Raw genomic sequence first — 24,477 nt, 5'->3', positions numbered from 1 at the left:
GGGCAGAGTGTTCGGTCCATCATCTCTTGAGTGGGAAACGAAGAGGAATGCAAAGAGAAAGAACTTACAGCATCCTTGCTCCCACCTCTTTCCAACCTTTGCTGCTGCTCTCTTGGCTCTGCACACAGGACTTAGGTTGTGATGCTTGGGTGACTGCAGGCTCATTTGTTTCCATTTGCTTGGGGAATGATGAATTAAAGCCTCCTTGTACTGCTGTAGACTCTGACTTTTCCTTCACTGCTCTTTCTTGTCATAGGAGCTGCCCCGCCCCATACATCCTGCCCCACTCCCTGAGGCACCACAGCCCCCACGCCTGCCCCCAGAAGCTGCCAACACTTCTCTGCCTCAAAAGCCACAGCTGAAGCTGGCACGGGTCCAGAGCCAGAATGGTATTGTGCTGTCGTGGAGTGTCACGGAGGTGGACCGGAGCTGTGCCACTGTGGACAGTTACCATCTCTATGCCTACCACGAGGACCCAAGTGCCACTATGCCCTCCCAGTGGAAGAAGATTGGGGAAGTGAAGGCCCTCCCACTGCCCATGGCATGCACTCTTACACAGTTTGTGTCTGGCAGCAAATACTACTTTGCTGTCAGGGCTAAGGACATCTATGGACGTTTTGGACCCTTCTGTGACCCCCAGTCCACAGATGTGATCTCTTCCCAGAGCAGTTAAACGAGGGATCTTTGGAGCCTTTAAAGCTGTCCTACTACCATGGTTTACCCCAGTTTGGGGGGGGGTTATCCCATGCATGAAATTCACTTTTAAATCCTCTCTCTGCAGGATTATTTTAGACAGTTGTGTGATACACTACATGCATTCAGAACCAAAACTAAAATAAAGTCTCGCCTGCAGCAAGAGAACCTGTTTTTTCTGGATAGCTCAAGTCATGGGTTGTCTGTAATTTTCATTTTCCCTTCCATGACAGCTGTTCCACCTACCTACCCTTTGTCCAAGGGCACCATGGATGCCTGGGATTGTGCTTCAGAGTGGGAGCAAAACAATGAATTGCAGTTTGTCTGAAGCAAAACATACACATCTGTTATATCTGTCAAGGCACTAACATGAGGGCAAGAACAGATTTGCCTCTTGCTCCCCACTACTCTGTGAGCAGGCTGTGATATTAAGAAGGGTGATTCAAGGTCTCACTTTAGTACTGGAAGATTGAGTGGTCTGGTCTTATTTTACAAACTGTAATGAGCTCTCTGAGGGGAGGGAAGGGAACTTGAGTCTGGCCAGGCAACCAATGTGAAGGTGGTGAAAAAAGAAATAATCATCCCACTACCTCCTACCTCTCCTAAATAAGAATGTTCCTTTGCATTCACCATCCTCCCCCACTCAGACTGGGACCATTCCTGGGTCAGATCTGAAACTGGATTGTAGAGACTGCATTCACACCTCTCTAGCTCAGATAATTTCTCTCCCCCTTCCCTCATACATCTGACCCTATTTTTTAGATTTATTTTGTGCCTTAAAGAATAATTTCAGAAATAAATGTAGCCAGATACTTTGTGGTGTACTTTTATTTGCTTGGAATTATTTCTCCCTTCACCCAACTAGCCTGTCATTACTTCTCATTTTCCAAGTCTGCAGTAATTATGATTTCTGTAAAAAACAGGAAGTGTAACCTCTGCTGATGCTGGATTCATTTTGCTCTGCAGTATCCTTTAACCCTTTCCTCACTGTAATTCTTGAATAGTTGTTTTTATCTTGTTAAGAATATTAGAGTAAACAGAGAGTATTTTCCACCAGAGCCTTTCCCTGTTCATTTGGGAAAGCTGTATGTTGCAGTTCAGCCAAAGAAGAAACCTCTGTGGTGTAGCACCATGAAAGCTTCTAGCTCTTTGTGCTCAGTCTGGATGTTCAGTGAGTGCACACAAAGGTAAGAAGTTGGCTTCCAAGTCCTCTTCTCTAGCTCATCACCTGCCTGCCCCTGCAGACAGTTAACACACCTCAAGCAGTTAAAAAAATATTTTAGGTGCTGGCTTAAAACTTGTCAACAATTGCAAATGTTAATAGATCTTTTTTCATGGTGCTTCTGAGCTGAGAAGAGAAATTGGTGCATCTGCCCCTACTATCATTGACTTGTTTTTTTGTATCATTAGAGTTGTTTTTTGCATAACCAAATAGTAACACATCTGGACAAGAGTGGATATGTAAGGGGTTTATTATGGGACTTGTAAGTCATATTCTGGCCCAGCAAAATCAAACACTGGATTTAGAAGTGGAAGAGTCTTTTTTTGCCACATAACAAAGATGCAGAAAATACCAGGTTTTTCTAATTTAAGTGCTCTCTTTCTTAAGCCCAATATTTTAAAATGTATAGCAAGGTTGAAAAAGGGCAGGAAAAATTAAATCCCAAAACATGACTGGTGAAATATGCAGTGAGATTATGGGTTCTTAGTTGTGTTCCCTGTGAGAACTTTTACAGTGAAAAAAACTGCATTGTAGACTTTTTTTCTGTACTATTTGACTGCACTCCTTCACATAGCTGGGATTGTCACTTCTGTCAGGTGGGTAACAAGTACTCTTCTGTATGGAAACTTCCATTTACAGTATGGTATTTTTATTGACTGGGGAAGCAAAAAATTCTGTCTAAATCCAAGTATCATAAGAGAAAGAAGGTTCACACTGAATCTCATGTATGAATGATACCTGAGATTACTTTACTTTCCTTTGGGTAAGTTGTCCCTGTATTACTGGTGCCAATAATCAATAATGCCTTGAATTTTTCTGTGTTTACTAAATGTTTTGTCTGCCTATTCTGAGGAATAATTATTACTTAAAAATGCATTTAGTCTACTTACTGAAAATTGGGTCCTTTTAAAGCCAGTTCTGTAGTAGAACTTAGAGCAGTTCATTCCAGTTGATGGCTGTCAAGTCCTCCTTGGGCAATTTTCTTTTTCTGTGTCTTTGAGGTGGTACCAAAGGGCTGTTGGCCATATCAGTTCAATGAGGTTTTATAATTTGAAAGTTTAAATGAACATAAGAATACAATATATGCCTCTTACTTAATTGCAATTGCAGCCCAAACTATGCATGAGCTTTTCTACAGTTTGTGCTTGCATTTAGGCCACTGTTGTTCTTAGCTTTGTCTTGCTTGAGATAGGCAGGGGGTGAGAGTCCTGTGTGTGAACTTTTTTCTTTCCTCCAATGGAGGTATTATTAGGGATGGTCTGGTATTGTGTTCAGAGGTTTTGTTGGCTGTATCTTTAGTGAAAGACAACTCATCTGATATTTACTAACAACAGGTATAGTTCTCAACTGACCTGACTGTAAAAACTGGCTTCTGGCTGCATGGGTCAGTTTCTTCTAAATATGGCAGAGTTGCAGCTGATTGTGAATTGGTTGGCTGAAGCCGTGGCAGCTGTGATGAGAAAGCTGAGATTCTCTCTCATTTTCATCTTAGCAGAGGTGCCAAAGGTTCAGTTTCAGGAGGTAGCAGTTTGTGATAAGGCATGGCTGCACTTACAGATGTCAGGCTCAGTTTGGAGACTGTAAAGGTAGGGCCTTAAATCACTGACACAGAGAGCACTATGCCATTTCTGCAAAATCATTTTCATGGTGGAGCAGATCTTTGCAGTGAGTATTCACTCCATATTCTAACAGGAGTATCGCTTAGTTCCTAAATTCATAGCACTTTAACTCTGTGTATCAGGTGGCTGTTTATTTTATTATCCTTTACCTCCCAGAAACAATAAAACTATTGAGAAACTAGAATTTCTGCTATCGGCAAACATTCAAAACCAATGTATTTAATTTAATAAACTTTATTTGAAAGTATTGCTAAAACATCGGGGCATGTTCAGCACAGGTCTGTTAACACTGTGCTTCTGACTGGGCTCTTCATAAGTGTGAAGTTGCTGGAAGCTTCCAATAAGCCACTTTTAAATATGCAAAAAAAATATATATGGCTTTTAAGTGGAAGATTTAGATTTAGATTTTACTCTGCAGTTGATGCAAGCTTTCCCATCTTACTTTCAGTAGCCTGGTATAAAGTTGTTCTCAACAGTGCTCTGTTCCCACTGGGTACGTGACGTTTCAGCAGTACCACCACTTGGATCAAGTTCCCCGTGTTTTAGCAAACAGCACTGATCCTATAGCTGTGTTTTCCATCCTCGTTTGCTTTCTGGATTGTCGTAGGTTCAGTTTTCTCTTTTTTGTGTGATATAAAGGCATCTGGATGTCTAGGTTGAAAGTAATTCCCCTTTAGTTTCTGCTTACTGAGGAGCCCTGCCATGGAGTGCTGATGGCAAAATGCTGTTCCTTTCCACTGCATTATAGCTTCACTGTGATGCACTGTAATGAAGTTACAGCTTCAGTGGTCTCATTTATTTCACTATATGTCTGCAAAAGCTTTATTGGAGTCAAATAACTAATCCCTAGGAAGGGGACAGGCATGGGTGTAGCATCTGCACTGCATCTGCAGTGGCAGCTTCAGAAAACATGAGGGTGCAGAGCCAGGTTCCTTGTGGTCATCTCCTCGCTCTGAGCAGCCTCCCTGTGACTAGCAGTTGGTCTTAGACTTTGCTCCTTTGAACTATTTGCACTGCTCTTGACCACGTTCAATCCTTGAGCACAAGCACCAAAATACTCACCCATCCCAGGGTTTTCGGCACAAGGCTGGAAACGCCCATGGTGTCTTCCCTGTGAAAACTGGGAGTCTTACCCCACTTCCTTTGAAAACAATAGCAAAACCCCTCCTGCCCTCAGGGAGAAGCATGAATGGGCACAATAATAGGAGCTGAGCACCATTTTATACTGTAACACAGCCACTTCATCCCTTCCCTTATGCTGTTTGTCTTAAATGTTCAATAAATTAGAATCCATATTGTGTGTAGGGACAAGTCAAATCTGTTCCTGCTCCCCAGACAGCCATTTCCCAGTATTAGAGTATTGCATACACTGTACACAATCAAGCTGTGATTTTTGCCTTCTAGAAACTCCTGAGTATTTTCATTTAGTCAAAAATATCTATCCAGATATCTTAAATAGAAGCTTGATATATTAAATATATATATATTTGTTGGTTTGGGTAGGGGTGTGCATTGTATGAAAACACTGGAGGGAGGTTAATTCAGATGGCACTGAACCAGCCCTGCCCCCCAAAAGCTGTATTCCTTTCCAAACACCTTGTGAGGGGAGAAAGAAAAAAAAACTAAGGATGCCTGAGAGAAAACAAGTAAATGATTTTTCCTTTTAATCCTTTCAAAGTACTTCTTAAAATGCATTTTTATTTCTCATTGTAATTACACAGGCTGAGCATTCTTTTTTCTTATATATATACATACATTTATATATTTGAAGCACTGTCTTAATTTAATGGGGTATAGCTGTAAATAAAATCACTGGGCAGTAGCTGTTTGGGGAGTCCTGTTCAGCTTTAGTAATTTATTGCCTAATGGGAGTCAAATGTGCAAAATCCTTTGTTAGGGAACTCAGAACCTGATTTCTTGTTTTGTTTTGCAGCCGGACTTGTAAATACAAATAAATAAATAAACAGTAGGACAGATTTAAGATCCAATTTAAACCGGGCAGCTGCAAGCTCTCCCCATTTTTTGTATGTTCTGTAGACCTAGTGTGTGTGTGTCTGTGTTAACTGTAGTGGGGTTTTGTCTGACAAGCCTGAAATTTATACTTTGAAATAAACTACTGGGTTTTTAACATTTTGAGTCATCTGTACTTAGTTCCAGACATCCTGGGAGACAGCTCTTCTGAAAAGATCCCAGTCTGTGCTCCTCCTCTTCAGCAGTGTTGCCACCTTGCTGAGCAGCAATGGTTTGGCTCATTCTGGTCACCCCCAGAAGGTCAGCAGCATGATGCTGCTCTCACAGAAGCAAAAAAAAATGAAAGAAGTGCTGCAAAGTCACCTTCCAGGCACTTCTGTAAGAAGTAAAGAGGGTCTGTGTGTCCTGGGCAGACAGAACCCAGTAACATGCACCCCAGAGCTGCCACAGAGGGGGACAGGAATGGAAACAGATTGCTGGTGCTACTCTACCCCCAGAGGGGCTGTGTGTGACCTCTGAAAGAAGGTCATTCGTTTGACAAGAAACTTTGGGCAAAGTAAAGGAAATTACTTTTTTTTTTTTTTTTTTTTTTTTTTGACAGCAACGTTAAGCACTGGAGCCTTAAGCTTTGCACACATGACTGGCCCTGAGCTTCTGACTGACCAGGAGACAATCTGTAGTGCACAGAACTGCATTAGTCAAAGGTAATGAAAGCTGGGTTAATAAAAAGGGTTTTAGTGCAAGGATCAAGAGAAATCTCTGCCCCAGCCCTGCTGCTTTTCAAGGATAGAAGCCAGGTTTAGCACCATGAAACCTGTTGTGCAATTTAGCTGACAACCACTGAACTGCCTCGCTAGAAGGCAGCATGGTTAAAGCTGCCTCTTGGACCCAGCACTTCTGCTAAATGTACAGAACTCTTAAAAACTGGAGTTACTGACACACTGACTGACACACCTACCTGAAGTTAATGCCAAGCCCATACTTCAAGGGCATATTATTAATTTGTGATGGTGATAATTAGTTTCCTCACACTTGCTAAAACTTGGTTCAAGTCACTGGCCAAAAGAGAATTATGCCTGTACACAATCAGACTTGAAAGTCCCGAGCTTCTCAAACTGCCCATTTAAAGTAAGAGTATGGGCACTTACTTTTATCCTAAAATACAGTGCAACTGCTCTGCTAAAGCAGTGTCGTAATTGCAGTTTGTGCTGGTATAAACCAAGGTAAGTGAGTGAACATCCAGAGCACTCGCTCCATGTTGCTGCAGGATGGCCTTGCCCTATGGTCAATGGTACATCTGGAAAGAGGAGCTGGAACCTCAGAGCAGAATGTACACACAGCAGAAGGCACCTCTGTAGACCCACCAGGACTTCTGCTGCATAATGTATGGAAACTAAAAAAAAAAAACAAAAAAAAACAACAACAAAAAAAAAAACCAACCCACAAAACACTACAGGAAAGGGGCAAAAAGTAACCTGGAGCAGCAGCACAGCACTGACACTCATAAGGAAGAAAAAGACATTTATTCTCTGAGGAGCTTTGAGTGCTGGTCTTGCCCAGACAAGCACTCGTTGGACCTTGTAGAGCTGTGTCCTGCTCGAGGGCAGTGTCTGTGTTGCCCTCTGTGAGAGCTGAGGCCATGCAAGGTATGACCAGCAGCACCCATTTGCTGAATTGGGAGGGATGAGCAGGGGCAAGTTCCTTACTGGAGGTCAGGGGAAAAGGATGGTCAAGGAAGTGAAAGCTTCCATGAGATGTAATTGAGGAATGCAGTGACTTTTAACAGCACAACCATCAAAGGCAAAAAATAAATATATAAAAAATCAACCCCTGTCATATGGGCTAGAGTCCTAAGGCTCATAAGGTCCCCTTGATGTGAACACTTAGAGATGAGAGAGCTCTTAAAAGTAGAGCTCCATTTTCCCACAGCTGGGTTTGAGCACAAAGCAGCTCCTGCCCCAGGGTATAGGAGGCACAAGGTGGGAGAAAGGCAGAGGTCCCAGACCTGTGCTTATTTACAAATCTATTGCTCACCTCGACCCCTGCAGCAGGAAGAAGCCAGGAGTGCCCCAGATCAAGAACATTGCCCAACACAGTCATCTGCTGGCAATTTCCTGGTCTCCAGGGACCAGCATTTAAGCAGTACTTTTCCAGTAGTATTTTCACATAAGATCACGTGAAAAGGCAGCAAGTACACCCTGGTCTGTTCCTGTGTTGCCTAGGAAGTGACAAACAGCGAACAGCCGTCCTCCAGTCACTTGGCACTTCCAGTCTCAACAGTCTGCTGAGGCTACTGCTCCAGTACCTGGAAGGAGCCTTACAAGAGAGCTGGAGAGGCACCTTGAACAAGGACATGTAGTCATAGGACAAAGGGCAATGGCTTTAAACTAGAAAAGGGTAGATTTAGGTTAGACATGAGGAAGAAATTCTTTACTGGGAGGATGGAGAGACACTGGCACAGGTTGCCCAGAGAGAGGCTGTGGATGCCCTCTCCCTGGAAGTGTTCAAGGCCAGGTTGGATGAGGACTTGAGCAACCTGATCTAGTGTGATCTTTAAGGTCCCTTCCATCCCAAACCCTTCTGTGATTCTTGGTTCTCTACTTTCTGTCTGATCCCTACTCTTCAGGCTCCATTCCTTCTAAGTGTGCTCCTCAAGGCCTTTTATAGCCTGTTCAATCCAATTCAGTCTGTAGCAGTGGCTCTGTAGCTCTCAGTTCCCATATCAGAGTTTAAACAAATCCTCAAGGCAGCCATCAGCAGCAAACACCTGAAAGCTACACAAAAAACTTGCTTAGTTATATTTGGTGCTTAGCCATAAAGCATCAAGATTGCTGCCCCATAAGGCTGGAACAGCAGACTCCCTGTAAGAGCTCCAAAAGCTGAGAAACCAGGCTGAAATTGAGCTGCCTGTCATGATGGGCCAGCAGCCAGACCTTCACAACCTCCAAGCAAACAACACAGGTAAGTGACACCTGGCTGGTGGAGCTCCCCCTCAGCCAGGGCCTCACACAGGAGTAGGGCTGTTGGGTTTACCACTGCTGTCCATGCTCAGAGGACATCTCCAGTCCACAGTAGGCCACAGAGAGAGTGAATGATGCACTTCACGTGTGAGAAGCAACAATACACTCTGTTTTATATATGAGTTCAATAATTTATATAAAGTTTATATATAGTTTATATAAAATGTAAGCTCAATAGTAAATGCAACAGTGGTTGAACAAGATTTGATGGCGAGGTACACGTGACTATTTACTGCATAGAGGACAGGGTTAGACAAAATTGTCAGGGAGGCCACGCTCCTGTGGAGTCATAGGATTCAGAAACTTGCTTTCTGAACTCCTCAGAGAAGAGTCTAAGTGTGGCTGGATCCAGTTCTAGTCTCAGACTTGGAAAACAGTTTAAATCTAAAGGATTAGATACATGCAATCAATCCTTTATATCACTTAACTAAAATTTCAAAGTTTCAGTGCTTATCCCCATTTCACTTACCGAGAAGCTGATACAATAATGATCCTCTCAACCTCCATGAATAACCTTGAGAGGTGTCCCTACTCAGGGTGGGATCCTGGTGTGCAGCCCACTGTCATTCCAGGAGAGCCCAAGTGGCCATGGGCTCCCCTTCAGTCAGAAAACAATACAATTGCCTTACAATCACACTTGCATTCCAGCAAGACACCTGTTCCAGACAGCCCTCGGCTACCACATTGCCATCCAACCCCCAAAGTCCAGCATAAACCGGATGCACAACCATCTCTTTTCGGCTCACAGGAGACACCAAGGGAAGATCACACACTCACTGCTCTAGCACAGGCGCAGCTGCATCCAGCACATGCACCAATGCATGCACTGCCAGTGGAGCTGTGTCTCTCTGTACCATGGGGGAGTAATTTTGCTCAGCAAATCTTGCCAAAGAGCTGCACCACAGAGCAAAATGTAGCTCTATAGTGAGTACTTCAGCAGTCTATCATTTTACACAATGCTCTCCTCTACTCCTGTATCCCAGCCCGCCCCTCCTACACCCCCTGCACATGGCACAGATGCTGTTTCCAGCCTCTTACACTTAACCTCCTTCTGCTCCAGCAAACAAATCACTTCAGCCCCTACCTCTATTTTTTTTTTATCTGCAGCAAAACCTCTGCTGTAACTGTGGATCTCCCTCTTCCCTCAGCAGGTATCAGTGGCAGTCAAATATTAGTCAAATATTTAGTCAATTATTTAGGCTAGAACCTCACCCATGCTGTGGAAACTCATTCCCTTCCCCATCACATGAGCTAAACTCCAGCAGCCTGATCAAAACCTCACACTGCTCATTCTTCACCTTCATAATACAGAGCAGTGCTGTACACTGTTTAGCTTGGACCATTAAGGCCATGAGGAAAAAGCTGTTAATTTTGTTTTACTTAATTATACATATAACATCTAACCCCAGTGACTCGCTCCTCAGAGTAAACACAGGGAAGAGTAATATGTGGAGCCCCAGCCCTCGCAGCCATCTCACTGTCATGTTCCACTTCCACAGCTGAGGGAGCAGGCAAAGAGGTCACTGAGCAACTGCATGGGCTCATCAGCAAGAGATCCATTGCACGGGCACACACACTCAGTTCTTTCCCTGCTACTTCACTGCAGCCCAGGGCAGGGGGCAGTGTGGGTGTGATGTTTCCAGAAGTTTTCTCAAAGCATCAGGCTGCTTTCAGAACTTATCAGGCACAGCCCTTCCTTACCTCCTGCAGCCTGATCCTCCCAGGTTGCTCTGGAAAGACAAAGGACATCTTGGAAGCAGCACTGAAAGCCACGCTCCATGGCCAACAGGCACATTCATCTGCCATGGAGCACACAGCCTGCAGTCTCCTCACCAGGGATGCTCCGGGATGAGAAGCAATTTGCTGTCTTGTGGGCACTGCTCAGACAAAAGGCAGACATCAAACCAGGGCTTGTGCCCACCTAGGGCCACCACGGCCCAAAGCTGCCACCTGGCCTGGCCCAATTTTGGAGGCAGGTCCCATGTTGCTACTAGAAACAGATCAGTCTCTCTGCCGGCACTGCAGCTCACTACTGCTCTAGGAAGAGCTGTGATGATGGCTCAGATCAGTAGTGCCATGCCTGCTTTGCACCAGTTCTGGTCCAAGAGCTCAAAAGAGCACAACATGCACTGGGCTGCACTAAGGCAGCCAATGTCAGCACAGCATGCCTAGCAGGCAGGGCAGGGGAAAGCAGGTAAGGCAGAGGCATGTGGACATCCAGGTCGGTTTATTACACACAGGAATTAAAATTTCTATTAAAAAAAAAAAAAAAAAAAAAAAGAAAAAGAGAAAAATAATCCCGTTTGAGAATATCGATGCTGGTTTTACAGGATCGGCCTCATGGTGACAAAATTAAAGTTGTAGGAGTCTGGCAGGCCCTGGTGTCGCGTGTGGTTAAATCTCCTCCAGGTGAAGACAGGGAGACCGCCCTGCACCGGGGGGCCATTGATGGCGGTGGCTGTGAAGGCTGCAGCCAGGCGGAAATCCGACACCTGGAAGAAAGGAGGGGAGCCGGGAGCCGGGGGTAGGGAGGTTACGTGGCAGCCTTGGGCACGCATTCACCCTTGTAGAGCAGGAACAGCTCCGGGAGATTTGGTAACAAGGCTAAGAAAGTGAGCACGGGGAAATGCAGGCTGAGCAGGCAGCATTCCTTCTCTGCACCGAGACCTCTTCAGCCAGGGAGCAGCCAGCGCTGAAGGGCAATAGCAAAGCAGAAGCCCACGCTGCCCTCAAGCCCTTGTGCTACCCAAGGTGAGAGGCAGCACAGCCATCTGCCTTCAGGACAACCCTCCCTGGGTCTGGGTGTCTCCAAAGAGCTGCAGCAGGCAGCCTGAAGAGTCTGACCTAAGCTCTCCTTTTAAAGCACTTGAGGTGTCCCTTGAGGCACCGCCAGGGTAATTCAGGAAAGGACAAAGGCAGCACAGAGGGAATATTGCTGCCCAGCCCCTGCCTTGCTCCTTCATGAAGGGGCCCTACAGGAAGGCTGGAGATGGATTGTTTGCAAGGGCCTGTAGTGATATGATGAGGGGCAGTGGTTTTAGATTAGAGTAGGTTTACACTGGATGTTAGGAAAAAAAATTCTTCGCCATGAAGACACTGGAAAAATGGAACAGGTTGCCCAGGGAGGTAATTAAGGCCTCATCCCTGGAGATATTCAAGGTGAAGCTTGATGAGGTTCTGAGCAACCTGATCTAGTTGGGGATGTCCCTGCTTACTGCAGGGGGTTGGACTAGATGATAATTGGAGGTCCCTTCTAACCTAAATTATTCTACAATTCTATGATTATCTCCTGGGAGTCCCCAGCCTATTCCATCTTCCAAACTCAGAGACACTAAAATTTCCTTTAGTGTTTGCTGCTACTCTGGACTATTTCTCTCAATGCCCCTCTTAAATCACCTGTCGTCCCCCCCCCAGCCCCAACCCATTCTCCTTGACTAACTCTGCTGGTAAAGGCACCACAACCAGTGTGTACTGACCTACTACTCCCTTACCAACACCTCGACACAGCAATTTTCTGTGTTCATCTCATAATAACCACCTCTGGGAGCTCCTACTGGCCACAGCAGCAGGCAGCTGGCCTGGGCTTGTGCAAGCTGACTGGACACACAGCACTGGCAATGCCAAAACAGCCTCCCCAGAGCCCATCCTAGCAACCATACTCCAAACCCTAAAACACAGCAGTCTGGACACCCCAGGGTAAAACACTTCATGGCTTCCTTGCACACCAGGGCTGGCTTGCTGCTTACTCACGTGTTGCCCTCACAGTGAAAATACCACACAAGCTGCCCAGAAAAACTGCTGCTATTTTCCTGGACAGAGGGTGGGTCTAAGGATTTTCCTGCATCCTCCCACTAAGCAAAGCGATCTTTCTTTACCAAATTTTGCTTGAAGCAGTTTCACAGAGAGGTGGAGCCCTGGAGCAGGGTGACTCACTAGAGAGAGCACCAGGCTTTTTAAAAGGTAAAGGTAAAGATAAAATGAGGCTGAAAACACATTCCTGTGGGCTCTGAGGAGGCACACACACAGCCCCCATGAACAGGAGGCTGAGGCTGTACAACTCACCTTCCCCAAGTGATGATCAAAGCTGATTTCAGCCTTCTCTTTGGCTCCTCTGGCTGCAAGGGGTTTAATCCCTAAACACCACTAAAGTTTCCACAGATATAACTCTTTGGAACACCTGCCCCTGTATCCTCTGCCCTCTGTCACTGGTGCCAGGACTGGTGTGAGGGACAGAAGAAAGGACCCTGCACAGAATTACCATCTCAGCACCTGCCCAAGAACTGGGACAGCAAAAGAAGAGGGAAGAGACAGGCCGGGCCGTGCCCACCCTTGTGCAGGGAAACACATGACTGTTCTGGACAGGAGCACAAGCAGGCTGCAGCAAACCTCCAGCAGATACTTTAAATTGAGGTAATTTACCTTGGAGTCATAGCAGCCTGCAGGCACTGGAAAAGAAGGATTGAGGTCTTCCCGGCAGCAAATGGTGTTGCAAGGATTGTGTTCGGCATAAGGATCACGCTGGTAGTCTGGGAAGAAATGGGGTGGGGAGGGAAGAAAAGAAAGAAGGGAGAAAGAAAACAAGTTAGTCCCCTCACAAAAAGCTGATGCAAGGTGCCTGAGCCACTAAAAGCTGGGTAAGTGTGCTGGCAGAAACGCAGGTCTGTCCCACTGCCCTCGTGCTCCTCCCCAGGCACCAGAGAGAAGTCAGTGCTCAAGACATTAGGTAGACAAGCTCCTAATCCAAGTCCATACACCAATTTCTTCATCCCAGGGGCACCGCTGCCAACCTCTAACCACAACCATCTGTATTTCCACATGACGAAAGCTTGCAGGAACTTTGTCAGTAGAGAAAAGCAGAAGAGGAAGGGAATGGGGGAAGGGAAAGGTGCAGCGATGAGAGCCTTTGGTTTACTTTTCTGGACTAAAATAAATGGCAAGGAGTAAAACCTTCAACTATCCCCTTGTAGTAACTGCAAGCTAGGAGGGGAAGGTGGACAAGCCTCAATGTCTGTGAGCATATACTGCTACGCACAGCACAAACAGCAGCAATACTCCACCCCTGGGAGAGGCGTCCCAAAATCCAAGCCCAGTAATCAGCATGCTTCCTATAATTGGGAATAAAAATACAGCATCTAAAGCTATCTGTACTTAGAGATGGGCTTAGCCAGAAGTTAATTAAGCTGGTTTTAAGCCAGTTAAGGAGAACCCTGCTAGAGAAAAGCAGAGCAGATCATTAGCTCCCAGAGATAATTTGCTGAACCAGGAAAAACAGATCTGAAGTTTTACACTAAATTCTCTGGTCTGATCTGACATAACTGTTGCTTACAATTTAAGGTTTTAAGACTGATGGGCTGTAGATGTATTAAGTGATAGCAGTCCAGAGTGTCAGAAGCTCTCTAGAAATGTCAAACAAAAAACCCAAGGGCCCTTGTTCTAGAAGGAATCCAGTCTTGTTTCTGTTAGAGTGCCCTTAGCCTGGTTTCCCACCTAACAGTAGCCTTGCGTTACCTTTTTGCTTTATGTGTACTCTGCACCTACAGTAACAACTCTGATTTGCACGTAGGGTTACAGCTTCCCACTGTAATGCAAAAAATAAAAGTAACAGTGTTTTATTAATATCAGCTTAACAGTACATAGACACTTGTCTTACTGTTGTATCTCATGATGTACTTCATGCTTTCCAAGCTGGTCACCTTGCCCTGGTCTCGACGGAAGATTTTTGCTCTTGGAGCAAGCTCATAAGAGAAATCCATGCCATACTTCTCAACGTATGCTGCATACCCACTGAGATTGTAAATCTTTTCATGGAAAGGGATATTATATGAAGGCCAGTAACCTGTCAGAGACAAACCCCAATCTGTTAATCACTTTAAAAACCTGAATGCTCTTGCTTATATCGAAAAAGAAAACCAAACTATTCCGCACTGCATTGCCTTAACAGCATGTCGAGGAATAACACGTCAAACTGGTTTGAACACAACAAAATAAGGGAATAGTCATGACCAGGGTTGACTCCCAGTAGAACACCACTGGAGCCTGTACCCAGGCAACCCGCCCCCAGACTTCCACCCTGAGGACTCATCCTGCAAAACAGCCAAGATCAGACTTGCAGAACTCTGAGGCGAACACGCGGAGCAGCCACAGCCCTCCTGCAGAGGTTTCGTGGCTCAGCCTCAGAGGTTGATCATTGAACCCACACCAAATTTCACAGCAAGAGGTTGAAGCCACTCCCTCTTTTTTCCTCCCCACTTCCCATCTCACCACAGCAAAGTGCTGAGATGTCAGGGACAGACGGATACAGAGAGGGACACACAGACCAGAGAGCTCATACCGGTGAGCAAGAGGCAGGTCAGCAAAACACACACACGTTTAGTGCAATGGGGGTTGGAAAACTGATTGCACACACAGTAGTAAGGCAAGATGGGGAGAGGATATAAACTGCCTTGGAAGCTTAAAAAGTGATAAAGCAACAGAGCAGAACCCTGCCCTAACTCTTCCGAGAACAACTGCGAATCCTGCAGTTTTGTTTACTCTGAGAGCAGAGTTATTAGCCAAAATTCCTGAGAGTTTTAGGTAGGTGACGTACAACTGCCTGAAACAAGACTGGTCCAGAAAGCAGAAAAGCTCACGAAGAGTCAGGTGACCATGCAGGTCAGAATCTGAGTACAGCAAGTTCTGGAAGAAATAAAAAAAGATACCTATACCTTAATGGGTTTGGTTGGTTGGTTGACTTTTGTGCAAGGCAAGCACCCCGGAGTGTTGAGGCTGAGAGTATGTAACATGAGTGAGTTCCCACTTTCATGTTCTCTCCAAAGCAAAAGCATTCCAGTTGTCAGTGAGGAATGTTGCTTCTCAAATCACACATACCAGAATTTGGCTTAGAGATTTACTGTCTAGACACTGGTAAATGCAGCAATCCAAACACTAACGTCAGCCCAGCACGTGAGGAGCCTGGCTGTAAAATGCTCAAGTGAATCAACGGGGACACACTGGGAGTGATAACACTCGGGTACAACACAAACACCCCAAAGGACAGATACAGCATTCAGCACTGGAACGCTGCCTATGCAAAGGCCTCACCAGCTTGGGTCCTGCCCAGCACGCAGCAGAGACAGGAATACCCTGTCTGCTGGCATTTCCTTGCGTGACCTAGAGCCTACCTAAAGGAAACAAGTTGTGTACATGTACTGAAACACAGGCATCCTCCAGAAATGAGCACACTTGCCAACCTTTAACTCTGCAGGCCCGAGGACACGGATATATCAGCTTCCAAAGCAGTAGGGTTTAGTTGTGATTTGAAAAGGTGCTATTACCTCACACAAACACAGAGTGCACAGATGACCTCCTTCTCCCACTTGGAAAAACTTTGTTTACATTGCTAAAGCAGAGGAAGCTATTTGCAATGTCTCTTCCACAAATAGCCCTCTGTGCCTCAGTCTCTGCAAGACTGCAGCGCCCAACCTAAGGCAGCTTTACCCAAGAGCTGCTACCCAAGTCACCTGCACTGGCCTATGCAGCAAGCTGACAGAAGCCATAAAACCAACAACAACAACAAACAACAAAACAAAATGGAAACAAACAAACAAAAAAACCCCCAAAACAAAACAAACAACCTCAATTTTCAAACCCATGTAAGAAAATGCCTCCTTTTCCCTCAGATACAGCACTTACTACAGCAATGCTGCCTTTGTTCACCTGACAACTCAATTCTCAATCTGTTGTTTTTAGGTCTATGCTTGAGAGAGACTTAAAAAGCCAATGCTGGTATAAACTCACTCTGACCAGGCTGGAGTGTCTAAAGTGCATTACCTTTGAATACCAGATACAAGGTAATTATGGAGTGTGCAAGGTTCAGCTGTTCTACAAACACTTGAAGCCAGTGCTGCTCTTGAGAAACTTCGTTCAAAGGAGCCACTCCAAGCACCAGAGAACAGGGTGAAGGTCTTGGTGGGATTTGTCTTGTGTCCTGAATATGGACACCATGGAGGAGTCTAAATCTGCTGCTTAGAGGACCTGAGGTGTCTAAGGCAGTAATTCTGCAGTGCTTAGCCAATCCTGTGTGTTGAGGGGTGTCCTAATGTTTAAACTACCCAAAAACTGACTGCAGCATTATCCAATACACAGTACATTTAGATACCTAAATAAAACTATACAACAAATGTAAAATACTGTGGTTGCATTGTTTCATGTGCCAGAGCCAGAGAGGCCTCCATTAGCTTTTTTTTTTTGGTCTGTACCACAATGTGCAATACGGCACACAGAAGCCCAATACATTTCACCATCTGAAGTAAACACAAATGATAGAAGATAAGGTGCAACAGCCTGCTTTCAACATATAAAGTAGCCAGAGAAGGGAGAGGCATGGAATTTTCCCAAATTACCTATAAGAAACGTCTCATAAATCCATATTGATTTTGTAGAAATGCCTAAAAATAAGCCAAAACTTTCCAAAGAGCCAGACACAAAGAAAAAATCTGAAAGGAAATAACCCCCAGCTGCTGACAGATATGAATTTCCAGTCATTTTGAACATGAAGAGCAATTTGGGGAGAGAACATAGAAGATCTAACATAAACTTACAATTCTAGAATGAGCTCAGGCTTTTGGATGCTGACAAAGTGTCTTGACAACACTTGTGAATTAAACCCAATAGTGGGTGGTATGCTTCACCTGTATGTCTGCTTGCTTATTTTCCATCAACATGTTGCTAGTCTTGCTAGAAGATTTTAAACAGCAAACTTTTATCAGATAACAGAGCTCCAGAAATGTTCAGGAGCTGAATCTACCAGAGAACTACTCTCATATTTAAAAGCTCTTCTTCTTGTAGGATGACACACTCAAACATTTCAAATAGCCCACAGCATCACAGTTACTTAGTAGTACTTCAAACAGACCTCACCTTTTTCCTCATGGTTATCTAAAACAGGGCAAAATAATAACAACAACAACAACAAAAACAACAAAAAGCAAGGAAAAGAAAGCTAGTCTGCTTTTCCTTCTCCCACTAAGGAACAGAGATCCTTAATACATTTCTGCTGCAGCACTACAGGAGAAACAAACACAACATCACAGACCTGAGCTTATGCAAAGCTTTCTAACTTCAAACTCATCACTAGTGTCCAATAAACTCTTCCCAAGTACAAAGCATGGTTCTCCACCAGTTGGCACAGCAAGATGGCTTTACTAAGCCAGACACTACTATAGGAGCTATTACCTTTCCGGAGAACACTTGTCTGATCAGAATACTCCACAAGGGTTGGGATCTGCTCAACAATGTACAGTGCACCTTCATCAAGGCTTTTCTGCAGCTTGACTTTCTTCAGGTCCAGAACCATGTACTGATTGTTGTAGGTCCCTAGGTATGAGAGCAAAGAGAGAGTTACATTCCCTGCCTGGGGAAGGAAAAGGGTACAAGGGGGAGAGGGAACACTTTTTTTTTTTTCCCCTAAGATTGGTAGGAAAGTGTACTTACCAGAGTTGCACTTTGAGAAGATTTCTGCCCAAGATTTGCCACCATCTGCCATCATGTTAGCAATTCGGACCCTCTGCCAAGCTAACAGGGATTCAGGCACCACTTGCTTAATAAGGGTTTCATTGAACACACTGTTGGTGGTCTGTAACATTACCAAGCCACTGCCCAATATGTAAAAGTCATCCAGGGACACCAAAAAGCCTTAAACAGCAATAATACAAAATGTGTTATCTTTGTGAAACTTTGATATACTCATAGAATAAAACAGAGACAAGGCAAGAGAATATTAATGGGTCAACGTGCTGATGTTTGAAATCAAATTGCACACATATGAAAGATGAGGTGGGAACTTCTGCAAGTGATTTGAGCCCACCTGTCAGCAGTTTCTCATTTGTCATGCTTTCAGTACACAACCCAATTCTTTGTCTAGAGCATTTTCTTCAGGTTTGTAACCCAAATTTGGAAGTTTCTCCTTCATATGTCAGTATATGTCTTATTCTTACACTAAGGATTACATACTGCAAATGCCTAGTGAGTGTTTGTTTCTAACAAAGAAATTCCTTTAAAAAAATACAACAAGGAAAACCAAAAGTACAACCTCCAAAAAGATATTTTCATGAACCAGTTTCAGTTTTAGATTTTTATTCTGTAAGAACAAAAGATGTTCCTTTACATTAATCCCTTCTGGACTAAATCAAGCGAAGCAGTAAATCCTTCCTTCTAGTTTCATCTTTTCCAATCTAACTTTTCTTAAAAGCATCTCCAAAAAAATGGGCACCTCTTAAAGATTACACCATATCCTGTATAGGAGAAAACGTCAGAAAGACTCCTCTTTCTGACATGCTGTCACTGGAAATTTTTTTATGCTTATCAGCCCTGTAAACTCATCACAGCAATGGACCTCTGGGCAGTATTCCCTTTCTAGGTTACGTGCCAACAGAAGTCCTAGATCCAATTGCAGATCCCACACCAGGAGGTGGTATACAGAGCTGCAAAGGTCAGCTTAAAAAGGAGAAATGACTTTGATATTCCCCAGAGGATATAGGGCTGCCAGGCTGGGGAAAAAAGGTTGTTAACTGATGGAGAAGTCATCCAGGACTTGGTCTCTTGCTAATGAATTTTCAGTGGAAAATGAGTTTTCAGTGTGCTCTTCTAAGAGTACAAAATGCTGCACAACAGCATAATGATTGACTTCCACCATGAAATCTTCAACAGTAAGCTTTTTTAATGCACTCTGCAAGCTAGGATCAGCAAACCATGACAGCCAGAAAGATGACTCAGCTCTGCCTCCTATTTCCAGGCTTTTATGGAAAGCAGAAGCAATGCTAAGGGCTCAATTTCAGCAAGATTTCTCTAATAGTCTCAACTTCTCAAAACACAAAGAGATTCAAGGAAATATACTTTGTGGTCACCTGTTCTCTAAAAATGTCACCATAGAATAGGTTCCTGGTTCTGCCAGGTGTGGTTCCTGGCATTGTGGTTTCTCATATTTTATTCTCAGAGACAGAAAAAGTGCATCAATAAGTACTGCATATCAACAGCCGAGTTCGCTCTCAAATAAGAAAGGACAACACTCTAAACCTGGCTTTGCCAGTCAATTTTATTCAAAGACATGGAATACTCCATCAATAGGCTGTTGTGTAACAAGTCAAGTGCTTGCCCATACAGAAGACATTGTTAAATAAGTGATTCGAACTGAACACAATTCCTACGTGGGTGCCAATGCCAAGTGCCCTACTTCAAAACAAACCAAATAGTTTTTCTTATTATTCAATCAGCAGCCGAGAAAAAAAAACAGAAAAAAACCCCTCAACTCAAAGCAAGGGTCAGCACAAGGAATGATGCTGAATTAACTGAAATTTGAACTCTGTAATTCAAATAAATTGCAAAGCTCAGCTAAGCTGAAAATAAGGGAATTTCTTTCTGGGTCTTAGTATTTACCAGGTTTTACCCTGAAATCTTTTATAATACAGCATACCCTCCATGATACACCACTTCTAACCTAAGTATTTCAAGACATCATATTGGATGCCCAGAGAGGTTGTGGAGTCTCCTTCTCTGGAGACTTTCAAAACCTTCCTGGATGAGTTCCTGTGTGTCCTGTCCTAGGTGACCCTGCTTTGGCAGGAGTTTGGACTAAATGATCTCTAGAGGTCCCTTCCAACCCCTAACATTCTATGATTCTGTTCCATTGTGACTTTAGGCACAGGCAACCCTGAAACAAAGTCAAGCAAATACAACAGGGCAATTACATCCACAAAAATAAAAGCTGAGTGAAGCCTACAGATATCAGCAGATATTCGATATCCTTGTGAGTCATTCTTCTCTTTATGTATGAAAATCCATCATAACTGAAAATGCTTTTCATGCTAACTTATTACGTCACTCTACAGTTCATCTGTTTTTTTGTTTTGGTTTGGTTTTTTCTGTAAATCCATCTACCATTTTTATGAATCAGTAACTCTCAAATAATGTTTTTCTTCCCCCTCCTCCCTTCCCAAGAAAGTTGTTTTGCTCATTCAGTACTACAGGCTGGAAGTCAGAGACATGAGGTCTATCCACCACCTCACAGGGATGAGAGTAGTTCCTGGCTGAGATGCTCAGTGCTCTGGGCTATGAACACACTTAGCAATAGGAAAGGAGATATCTTCTTTCTCTGGATTAGCTTTCTTAATCCCATAAGTAGCTGTTTCTCATGTCAAGACTGAACTCCCACCATCTGCCTTCCTTCCACTTGCACATCCTACAGTGTAGCTCTGGCCTCTCATTTCCAAAGTGTTCCTGACTCTTCCCTCTGCTTCTCTCCAGTTTCAGACTGATGTTGAAGGGAACAGTGAAGCAAGAAATGGTCTGTCAATACCTCATAAACAAACTGGTCCCTTCAGTACCAGGGCTACCACCCTTCCCATGCTTGTTCCTCCTACCTCTTGCTCAGGCTGTGGGGCAAGATAATGTTGCACCTTCTGATCCTGCAATACCATCAGATTGCTTCAAAGCAAGGGAAATGTCACTTCTCTCTGCTGCCTCAGCAGCACACATATAACCATCATTCAAGACAACTTGTGCCATCTTGTTCCCATGTCACAGCCTGCCTCAACCAAGCAAGATCCTGACAGCAGACCAGAGCAGCAAAGGCAGCAATAAGTTCTTCTCAGCTGTTTTGCTTAATCATCTGCAGAGTATGCATACTTAAAAAGACTTGCTTAGCCCAGAGAATGCAAACCAGAGTGCTTGGGTCCAAAAGCTAGATTCCCTTCACTAGTGTTCAAAACTAACTGTTCAAGAAGAGGTCCATCCAAAGTATGGAAAAATCTTCGGAGCTGCAACCTCCCTGCTGCTGAGGGAAAACTGGAAATTTCATCAGCTAATTGCCTCATTTCTTTGAATGCCTCCATGGGGCAGCATAGAGCAGTGATGCCACACAGCACGTCTTTGGGAGGCGGCAGGGAGGTGCTTTCCCTCTGATCTTTTACTAGGGATGTCCTGCAAAACATAGTACCTACCGAGTCTCTGTCATTGCATTTCTCAACCCCCTCCAAATGAGAAAAGATTTAATGCAACATTTGTGAGCAACCGTGACATGTCTGTACACTTTCAGTTCTCTCTCAGCAGGAGAGAAAGCTACGACTATGAGCAGAGTTCAAGTGAGAATTAGGATTAGTGTGGAAACAGGCAAATGGCTACATCATTCTGCAAAAAGCAGAAATTACTATTGCCCTCCACTTACACTTTATCAGGCCTCTACAGCACAATTGCTGCTCCAAAAGGGACAGAGCAGCAAAGACAGGACATGCTGCAACAGTGAGGTTTGAGCATCCCAGCAGGAATGCGGGGAACTGCTGGGAAAGCACGGAGAGACTCTTTAGTTCCTGCCTTCCTCCTGTCTGCTCTGTCACAGCAGAGGCAAAGCAGCTCAAGGCCCTCCATCATAATACAGGAATAGTCTTAGATCCTTTGAGTCACAACAAATACTAATTTTTGCAGTGTAGCAGCCTGTCTTTTGAAATCCAGTAAATAAATAACCCAGAAAATTTTAATTTGTGACCCCCAGGAGAAGCTGGGGATTTGACACATTGCTTCTGAGAAGACAAACAATGCCTTGAAGCTTTTCTGACACAGCTTTTGGAAAGTAGAAGAGTTTTACTATATATCCAATCTACTGGATGACAGAAGTCTTTTCATTACCCAGATGTCACTGAAGGTCTGAAAGAACATCTGTCCCCAAAGGAAGAGAAGAAGGAAAAAGCTATGGCCCCACCAACTACCAAAAAGAAAACTAAGTCCTTCTTAGGAACTGTTGATTTCTGGAATATGCATATTCCTGGTTACAATCAGACTGTGAAACCTCTCTATGAGGTTACCCGTAAGAAAAAAGACTTTAAATGGGGCTCAGAACAATAAGCTGCTTTTGAAAATGTTAGATAGGAGATTGTGCAGGCAATGGCCCTGGGACCAATTTGAACAGGGCCAGACATTAAAAATGTGCTCTATGCTGGAGCTGGGAGTGACGGTCCTACATGGAGCCTCTGGCAGAAAGCTCCAGGAGAGACTTGGGGTCAACCTCTAGGATTTCAGGGTAAAAAATTCAAAGGCTCTGAGGCCAAATACACAGCCACTGAAAAAGAGATACTGGCCACATACGGAGGAGTTAGAGCTGCTTCAGAAGTGATTGGTACTGAAGCACAGCTCCTCCTGGTGCCACGATTACCTGTACTGGGTTTTATGTACACAGGTAGAGAATCTTCCCTTCATCATGCTACTGATGCTACATGGAGTAAATGGATTGTTTTACTCTCACAGAAAGCTAGAACAGAAAGACTCAATCATCCAGGAATTGTAGAAATAGTAACAGACTGTCCAGAAGGCACACACTTTGGAATGCCACCAGAAGAAGTGGTAAAACAGGGTGAAGAAGCCCCACCATATGACCAACTAGCAGAGAATGAGAAACAAGATGCTCTTTTCACTGATGGATCCTGTCGTCTGGTAGGAAGCCATCAAAGGTGAAAAGCTGCTGCATGGAATCCTACATGACTGATGAAGAAGATGGTGAATCAAGTCAATTTGCAGGGGTGAGAGCCATCCAATTGGCTTTGGACATTGCTGAACAAGAAAAATGGCTGAGACTTTATCTCTATACTGACTCATGGATGGTAGCAAATGCCTTATGGGGGAGGTTAAAGCAGTGGAAGCAAAACAATTGGCAATGTAGAGGTAAACCTATCTGGATTGCTGAGCTGTGAAAAGACATTGCAGCACTATTAGAGAAATTTGATGTAAAAGTGCATCATGTAGATGCCCCCGTACCTTCATATCGAGCTTCGACTGCACCAAGGGTGGAAACACAGCCCTACCATCTGCCATGGACTGATCCACAATACCCTGGAAAAGGGTGGAGCTCCAGATGACCTGTCTTTTAATGCACCTTGTTTCCTCCAAAAGTCAATACTTCTACATATACTAGGATCATGTTCTGTTCAGGGGAGGGTTCCAGCTTGGTCTTTCTTACTTATTCTATCAGGACGGAGAGTAAGTTAATTGTCAAGCTGAGTTACGGCCAGGTCCTGCAGATTCTGTGGTCAAATGCCCTGAAAATCTAAGGTTTCATCCCACCACAACATGAAGCAGAGGAACTTGGCAGTTCCCACCTTCCAGCATGATCATTACCAAGCCAGTGCTTTACAGCTTGCTCATCCCCTGGAAAACTGCAAGTTTGTGAACTACACCCTGAGCTAATGCAATTTGCTGTAGTCAATGGATCCCACCTGTCTGGTGCTTCTGGTAGTACCCTGTAATTAAGCAGCCAGTGAGTACACTTCACGTACCACAGGTCCCAAATATCACTGTAGTCATGAAAACTGTTTTGCAACAGTTCTCACTGAATTTTGTTGGTAGAAGTGCACCTTACTACATCAAATGTCAGTTAATTGGGGTGGAGAAGCACTTGGTGAAGGAATCTGCCATCCCGGATAATCCAGGAATGCACTGCAGAAAGTGCTTCTGCTGGATCCCTTTTGGTTAGATGAGGTCTGGGGCAGAGCCTGCTGCCTCAGATTGGATATTAGAAGAAACTTCTTCACTGAAAGGGTTATCAGACACTGGAACCAGGGAGGCTGAACCACCATCCCTGGAGATGTCCAAAAGACATGTAGATGTGGTGCTTAGGGACATGGTTTAGTGCTGGACTCAGTTGACTTAGGTTAATGGTTGGACCTGATGATCTTAAAGGTCTTTTCCAACCAGAATGATTCTGTGATTACTGTGTCAAAAAATCTACCTGGCACGAGCAAGCTTTACAATCAGCATCTCTGCAGATCTCAACATTCTCTTGGAAGCACACTGGGATTTAATACACTAGTGAACAGATCCTGAAAACTTCAGCATAGTAGTAGCTGATTTTCAGGTATTATTCTCCCATACAGCAAGCTTTTTCAGTCTCATCAAAACAGAAAATTTGTATTTCATTTCATACAAAGAATCC

At 44.2% G+C, this 24,477-nt stretch overlaps 2 protein-coding genes across 6 annotated transcripts in view; one reads left to right on the top strand and one right to left on the bottom strand.

Moving 5' to 3' along the window:
- The window catches only part of ATF7IP (activating transcription factor 7 interacting protein), a 104,051-nt gene extending 98,389 nt beyond the window's left edge, over positions 1 to 5,662 (top strand). For 4 of the 5 annotated variants that reach the window (XM_071732766.1, XM_071732758.1, XM_071732750.1 and 1 more), the window contains exon 15: positions 257 to 5,662. In XM_071732766.1, the coding sequence (XP_071588867.1) occupies positions 257 to 673 (417 nt within the window). In that variant the 3' untranslated portion in view covers positions 674 to 5,662. The remainder of the gene's footprint in view (positions 1 to 256) is intronic. The other variant, XM_071732741.1, reaches the window with a different exon arrangement.
- Positions 5,663 to 10,735: 5,073 nt separating this feature from the next.
- The window catches only part of PLBD1 (phospholipase B domain containing 1), a 42,246-nt gene continuing 28,504 nt past the window's right edge, over positions 10,736 to 24,477 (bottom strand). Inside the window, exons 7-11 of the mRNA XM_071732785.1 lie at positions 17,997 to 18,197; positions 17,739 to 17,879; positions 14,176 to 14,361; positions 12,945 to 13,051; positions 10,736 to 11,017 (exon numbers count right to left, since the gene is read on the bottom strand). Coding sequence (XP_071588886.1) covers positions 10,850 to 11,017; positions 12,945 to 13,051; positions 14,176 to 14,361; positions 17,739 to 17,879; positions 17,997 to 18,197 — 803 coding nt within the window. The 3' untranslated portion in view covers positions 10,736 to 10,849. The remainder of the gene's footprint in view (positions 11,018 to 12,944; positions 13,052 to 14,175; positions 14,362 to 17,738; positions 17,880 to 17,996; positions 18,198 to 24,477) is intronic.

Source organism: Heliangelus exortis, chromosome 1 (genome assembly GCF_036169615.1).
Source record: "Heliangelus exortis chromosome 1, bHelExo1.hap1, whole genome shotgun sequence".
NCBI lineage: Eukaryota > Metazoa > Chordata > Aves > Apodiformes > Trochilidae > Heliangelus > Heliangelus exortis.
Note: the sequence above shows the minus strand (reverse complement) of the source record. Positions and strands in the feature narration are given on the sequence as shown.